The following is an 8,092-nucleotide window of genomic DNA, read 5'->3' as shown; positions in this document are numbered from 1 at the left end:
TAAGTAATAAAAATTATTTCGTTCCTCTTGGAAACTTGACGTAAGTCATTTCATTTAATCCTCACAATCTATGAGGTCTTCCTATTATTTTTTTCTGTTTTACAATTGAAGGAAATTAAAAGAAATTTAAGAATGATGTGTCAGCTTGACCAAGGCCACACAGCTAGTGAGTAATAATGTAAGGGTTTGAGACTAGCTCTGTCTGACATCAAAATCCTGCTTTGGATGACCACAAATAAGATAATGGATATGAAAATGCTGTATAAACTCAAAAATTCTGTAAAAATAAGTGGTGCTTCTCAGATCATGCAAACTAATACACACACACACATATGTATACATATACATAATGTATGTGACATACATTAGATTTATATAAATTATAAGATTTACATATAAATGACATAATTCATATAATTATAATTATTTATATAATTTATATAAATTATATGGAAATTTAATGTACGTCACATACTCTATTTCTACATCTTTACCTCCAGATAATTCTGGTCAAAATAATCAGGTTATTGATGTGGTAATCATATAAAATAATTGGCAATCAGCTTCATTACATTCTAAGCATGTAACAGACTAGATACCATAGACTCGTGGTGTTGAAAGGAAAAAGAATCATGATGTATTTTGCTAAAATGTACCTTTGATGATAACTGTCAGTGTGAGAAACAGGTGGGGCATGTGGCCACTGATTGTCCACCACATCTGGTTTCTCTTCCCTCCGTGCTGCAGATTGACAGGGGCTGTTAGATCTCAGGGGAACCTTTATGTCCAAATCGACCTGTCTCAATGCAAATCACCAACGGCTTTCTTCCTGGCTTTCGAAGCAACTTTCCGATCTTCCTTCTCAGTCTCTTGGCGCTGCCATCCACCTTCTCTACTGCTCTCTGTTATAGTATTAAACACATATGGACAGCTAGTTCCCTGTTTACAAAGAAACAAGTAAAATTTAAAAAACAAACAAAAACGAAACTTTCATGTTATCTCTCTTGTCCGTAGGAGAAAGGTCAAACTGTCTAACATGATATTTATTCATCAAATATTTGTTGAGTACCTACTATGTGCCCGGCTTGGGTCTAGGTGCTTGAGATATTTTAATGAACAGAAGATGAAAAAATTCCTTAAAGCTCTGATCGTCATTAAGCTTACATTCTAGTAGGGGAAAACAGACAACTAGTAAACCAATCAATTATGTGTCATGGTAGAAGGTGGTAGGTACTATCAAAAGAACAGAGCAGGGTTAAGGGGGGCTGAAGTCTGTAAGTGGAGAGAAGGTTGAAATTAAGGATGCAAATGCTCGCACATATATACAATTACATACACAGTACGTGCAATTACATACATGTGAAACAAATGTCCTTGCCATCTTTGCTTCTGAAGATCTTTCACAATTTGTCTACCTCCCCCTGCCTCTCAAAACTAGACTTCTGTTATCTTCTCTTAACCCTTTTTAGCCTGTGCTCCTGCCATGCTGACATGTTCAAGGTTCCTCAAGCACTGGTCCCTCCTAAGCTTTAGCAGATGCTCTTCCCATCTTTATTGTAAAGCCCTCTGAACCATCCACCTCCCAAGCCCCACACATGCCAGTTTTCATGCCAGTAACCCCTTACTTATTGCTGGAATCCTCCACAAACACATCTCCTCTCGGAAGCCTCCACCTGCTGTGTCTGAGATCCAGGATGCTGTACAAAGAATTCTCTTATAGCTCCTGTCACATTGTGCTGTGATCTGTTTCCTGTCTGTCTCATGCATTAGGAGGACTATCTTGAACTTAATAGTAATGTTTTATGACTTTCTACGTCATCCACATTTAGCTCTATAAACACATGGATTATGGTGTTTGATCAGTCAATAATATTTGTGCAAACTGAACATTAGCATTTGTTAAATTTTTTTTCACCTCTTTCTTTAATCTTTAACGAAGATGCCAGTTTTCCACATCTCTGTGTGCTTCACTGCACTGCTTTAAAGGAGAAATAACTCCTTGACCCCATAAAACCTGGTCAGCAAAACTATGATGATAAGAAACACAAAATTGTCTCTTTGGGCATTTCAACTTTTGACGTGTTTATTTTCTTAAAAAAAAAAAAAAGAAAAAGAATAGTGTAAATTGGAGTGGCTCAATAAAGCAACTGCCATGCTTGGAAAGAAGGGGCTATTTATTCCAAGTACTAGTAATAACTTCCTTCAGTAAAGTGGTGACATCGACTGTGAAGATGAAGATCCAAATAATTCAAAAACGCCCGTCTGTTCTGGGGCCTGACAATTTTCTATAAAGAAACACATCAGATAAGGGTGATTAAGACCTCCATGAAATACCAAATAAATACTGTAGAGGGGAATTCTATGTCAGTAGAGGTAGGACATTTGCCTCCCAGTGTCTTTTCCGACTCTGGGAGTCTATGGTTCCGTGACAGAATGAAATGGCCTCTTCACTTAGGTTTTCATTGTCCCAGGCATCTCCCTTTGGGGCTCTGAAGGCAGAGAGAAGATATATGGCCGTGGGAAGGAATATCAGCGTGATGACCGATTTCATCCTTTTGGGATTTTCGGAGCAGCCAGAGCTACAGGTTTCCCTCTTTGTGCTGTTCCTGGGGATCTACTGCATGACTCTGGCTTGGAACCTCGGCCTCATTGTCCTCATCAGGATAGAGTCGCACCTCCACTCACCCATGTATTTCTTCCTTGGTAACTTGTCCTTTGTTGATATTTCATACACGTCCTCCGTAGCCCCTAAGATGCTCTGTGACTTCTTCAAGGAGCGGAAGACCATCTCCTTTGTGGGCTGTGCTGCTCAGTTTTTCTTCTTCATCGGGATGGGAGGCACGGAGTGCTGTCTCCTGGCAGTCATGGCGTATGACCGGTATGCAGCCATCTCCAACCCTCTGCTCTACACAGCCCTCATGTCACCCACCACCTGCGTGGGGATGGCCATTACGGCATACACTGGAGGATTCCTCACCGGATTGGTCCAAACCAGCTCCATATTCCGGCTCCATTTCTGTGGGCCGCGGGTCATTAACCATTTTTTCTGTGACCTGCCCCCCTTGCTGGTCTTGTCTTGTTCTAGTACCTTCCTCAGCCAGGTAGTGAACTTTCTTGTTGTGTGTGCGGTTGGTGGGACATCAGCTCTTGTTGTCCTGGTTTCCTATGGCTACATCATTATTGCCATCATGAAGATCCATTCAACCCAAGGGCGGACGAAGGCTTTCAACACCTGTGCCTCTCACCTGACCACAGTGATTCTCTTCTATGGCTCTGGTCTCTTCTCCTATCTCCATTCTACTGCTGGCTCCTCACGGGACCAAGATAAGTTGGTGTCCATGTTCTACGGAGCTGTGATTCCCATGCTGAACCCCATCATATACAGTCTGAGAAACAAGGAGATCAAAGACGCATTGAAAAAACTCAAGGAGAGGAAGAAGCAGATGTCCTCTTTGTGTCTTACAGTTCCTTGAGTTAAAAAACAAACAAACAAACAAACAAAAAACCCTTATTAAGATTTGCTACATGCATTATCTCAGAAGTGGCCCCCCTGAGCCCACAATCTGAGATAGGACAACCAAGTTAGTGAATTTGCAGCAGAATTGAACATGGATTTTCAAGCGTCTTTCATTCTCTTTTATAAGGCGGTTCATAAGCAAAGGACAAACATCTCTAAAGTTCTACTTCTTTAATGGTTGCGTCTATAAATCCTGGTGAGTCATGTCAGCCATCCCCGAGTCCCGTCAACTTTGGATTTAACTCTTCTGCCTCAATCCTTTTCTCGGTTCGTGCTGTCCTTTGATTTGCTCTCTGATCACTTGGATCGTTGGCAGTTTAGGTAGAGCGAGGGCTGTGACCGAGACTGACCTGTCCTTTGTACAGCCTCCCTCGATCCTTGACTCCGCCAGATGAGGTCAAGCCTTACTGCACTGTGTTCCCATTCCACACTGTCCTTTGTTTCATCTATCGGAAGCTATAAGACTTTATAATTTTTTCCGGTTATCTGTCTTCTCCCCACGTTGTTAACATCTTTGACTAAACTGCTCTCTGTTGTTTCTCCAAAGCATAGGACATGACTGGAGCAAACTATGTGCTCTACAAATATTTGTTTAACAGATGGATAAATAAATCCAAATTCACTTGACAGATAATTTAGAGATTTTATGCCAAGGAAGGGAATTAACAGTTATTGGATGCTTATTATATGCCAGGCATTGTGCCCAGTAATTTTTAAAAATTGTACTTTAATTCTATAACATATACAAAGATTCTTTTGTTTAACAAATTAAAACACTATAGATAAGAAAATGTCTCCTTTGACCATAACTCTCAGTTTTAATTCATTCCCGCTCTCCCCAAGAGTGCAGGACTGTTTATGTTGGTATGTAAAATAATACCTCTTCTGCATATTAATATTCATATATACCAATCCAAAATATATAATACTGCTTTCTGCGGCTCTGTGTGTATTTACATACATGGTATTGTACTGAATGATTATTCTATATCTTGGTTTTTTTTTTTTTCACTCTACGTTATTTCTTGGAGCTCTTTTCATGCTATACATTTAAAATTTACCTTGGTCTTTTTAACTGTTTCATAGAATTGACATAAAATTTATGTGCCTTTTTCCTCCATTGGTGGACATTTCGGTAGTTTCCAGTTTTTGCTAGTTTATTACAGTGTTGCAATGTGCATGTTTGTACATACCTCTTCGTGCTAATATGCAATTTGCATGGTAGAAACCGAGAAGATGACTTGCCGTTTATAGGATATGTATATTTTTAATTTTCTAAATTTACTTTAAATTTAAATTGCCAATTTCTCTAAAGTGCCTACCGGTGGATGCTCCTGCCAGTAGCGTGCTAGGGCACCTATTTACTCAAACCCATTAGACCATCAGTATTTGCACAGTAATTCTCGTGACCACATCCACATTTGACTATACCTTGGAAAGCTTTTAGAGCTATCGGTGACCTCCTGTGACTGGTCTATTCTGCTCCCCTCTTTTCACAAATAAGGAACCGGAGCTCTGAGTGGTGAAATAATTTGCTAATGACTCACATCTGGTTAATGAAAGCCCTCCTTTCCAGCCCGGCAATCTTTCCATTTACTACACGACAGCTGGTTGTTGCCTGTCAACAAACTATCCAAAAGAAGGTGAAAGGCCCTGTGAGGCAGAATGCAGGACGGTCTGAAAATTCTTTCTTCACAGTTTGGCAACTCTGATTTCCTGTTTTCAGGGAAATCGTGCTACTTCAGCTCTGCCTCAAGAATTTTATGGCTAAGGAATCTTCTTTCTCTCATCAGAATTACAAGGTGTCAGCTGGAGGAAATATTCCAGGGGCCCAGGCTGGGCGCAGGCCTGGCCAAGAGGTGACTGGAGGCGACCCCCTTTTACATGTTGTATGTGTTAATTTCTGTGTAAGCTTGCATTTGAAAATTAGGGTTATAATCTACACATTTAATAAAATCCTCTAATTTTGGGAATGAGGAAATGAAGCTCCAGCAAAAACAAGCAATTCGCAAGAGCGACGAGGCCAGGACTCAAACCAGGGCCTCGTGACTCCTTGTGTCTCGGCCATGCACTTTTCTCCACATGTGCGCAAACACACACACACACACACACACACACGAGTCACACACACACTCACACACACACACAGAGTCACACATACACTCACACACACAGTCACAGAGTCACACATACACTCACACACACAGTCACAGAGTCACACATACACTCACACACACAGTCACAGAGTCACACATACACTCACACACACAGTCACAGAGTCACACATACACTCACACACACAGTCACAGAGTCACACATACACTCACACACACAGTCACAGAGTCACACATACACTCACACACACAGTCACAGAGTCACACATACACTCACACACACAGTCACAGAGTCACACATACACTCACACACACAGTCACAGAGTCACACATACACTCACACACACAGTCACAGAGTCACACATACACTCACACACACAGTCACAGAGTCACACATACACTCACACACACAGTCACAGAGTCACACATACACTCACACACACACACAGAGTCACGCATTCACACACACAGAGTCACACATACACTCACACATACACACACAGAGTCACACACACACAGTCACACATACACACACACACAGTCACAGAGTCACACATACTCACACACACAATCATACATACACTCACACACACAGACATACATACACTCACACACACACAGTCACACATATGCTCACACACATACAGTCACACATACACATACACTCACACACACACAGACACACTCACACACACACAGAGTCTCACACACACTCACACACACACACAGTCACACATACACTCACACACACACACAGAGTCACACATACACTCACATACACACACACAGTCACACACACAGAGTCATACATACACTCACACACACACACGGTCACACATACGCTCACACACACACACACGAACTCACACACACAGATACACACACGTTCACACGTACACACATCCACTAATATACACATTAGCACACATGCAAACACACTCACACACACACACACGCACACACACACTGCAGAAGGAAGAACTAGTCCTCGCGACGCCCGACTAGCCAGCTGCTGCTCTCTACCCTCTCCCTGCTCTCCAGAAAAGTTCTGTTCTGGTCACCTCTGGTGACAGCGATAACAGCAGTCCTCCGTCTTTTCCTGGGGGTGCAGGGAGAGGGAAAGGCAGATCACACTGGAAGCCGGAGCGTCCCTTGGATGGAAATTTCTTACCCCTGGAACGAGGTGGTCAGATTTCCCTGAAGGCGTTCTTTAATTGGAAGGAGGGGTGTGATAGCAGGAAACTTTGTTCCCCAGAGTCCTGATACTTCGATATATGTGTGGCCACCCATCACATCTATGAAAAGGTTAAGTGTACAAAATAATTATAACGACAGAGAGTTTGACTGGTTGAGCTGATGCACGGAAGACGCTTCTTAGACGCACAGGCACAGACACATTTCTCTAAACACAAAGATTCAGGCTCAAAACCAAGAAAGGGAGCTCTCGATTGCCAGAAAGAGCAAACTCAAAATCAGGGTGGTGGGTGGGAGGTGACGCCGCGGGGCTAAGGGACTTTTTGAGCCAGGCATAAACCTCGTTGCGGTGTACTGGGGGGTGATCCAGGCCACTGGTCTTGGGTGCAACGCTCAAGATGGGCTGGGATTGTCCTGGGAGTCAAAGGGGCTGTCCCAACCACCACCCACAGATGAGAAACAACCCGCCGACTTGCCCATGGAGAATGGCTAAGATGTTTACCATCTTCCAAGACGGGTCGGAAACCTAGTCCTGTGTTCACACAGGGGTGAGGTTTGAACTCACATTGACGCCAAACTGAGAAATTGACAGAAACACCAGTCCAGTAGGAGCATGAGGCCTCAGCAGAGACGAATTTAAAGCCAGCTCGGAGGGACAGCCGGCCGAACCAGAGAGAACTGCCTCCACGGGGCAAACCTCAGTGCAAACGGAGCTCGAGATTACAAACCGCACAAGGAAATAACTCACCAATAGGAACAACAGATGGGAAAACGTGCTTGCCTTGATCTGTGTGGACAGAATGTTCTTAAAAGTTTTGGGTAAAAAGTCCGAGCCATAGGTTTCAGTTTTCGTGGGTTGTAATTGGATTGGGGACTCATGGACCATGCATCATGCAAATGCTGGAAAGGAGCTCAGCAAAGTTTATTTTACAGAAAGGGAAACCAAAATTTAGAAAGGGGAAGTGACTTGTCAAAGGTCACCCTCAGATTAGTCATAGAATGAGGAACAGCATCGAGTCTCTGGAATTCTAGCCCTATGCTTTTACTATCCCGCACTGCCCTCATTCCCAAAGGTAGAAATTAAAACCTAGTTTTAAGAGAGGATGAGGAAGGAAGAGGGTCAGAAAGGCCTACTCGAGACCCGAGAAACACCAGAACCAGGGTTCCGGTCCTTATGAGCAAAGCTCAGATTTGGCTCTCTAATAACTAGAATTTTTAGATAAATCCCTCCTCTCTTTTTGCATCATGCTGACCTGTTTCTTTTTTC

At 42.8% G+C, this 8,092-nt stretch overlaps 1 protein-coding gene across 1 annotated transcript; it reads left to right on the top strand.

The window, feature by feature from the left end:
• Window positions 1–2,510: 2,510 nt before the first annotated feature.
• Window positions 2,511–3,473, top strand: LOC102886068 (olfactory receptor 5A1). Its single transcript, XM_006908323.1, has one exon. It carries the CDS (start codon window positions 2,511–2,513, stop codon window positions 3,471–3,473), a length of 963 nt encoding a protein of 320 aa, XP_006908385.1.
• The last annotated feature ends 4,619 nt before the right edge of the window (window positions 3,474–8,092 follow it).

This window comes from Pteropus alecto, unplaced genomic scaffold (assembly GCF_000325575.1).
Source record: "Pteropus alecto unplaced genomic scaffold, ASM32557v1 scaffold793, whole genome shotgun sequence".
Classification (NCBI taxonomy): Eukaryota; Metazoa; Chordata; class Mammalia; order Chiroptera; family Pteropodidae; genus Pteropus; species Pteropus alecto.
This window is presented reverse-complemented; position numbering and strand designations above follow the sequence as displayed.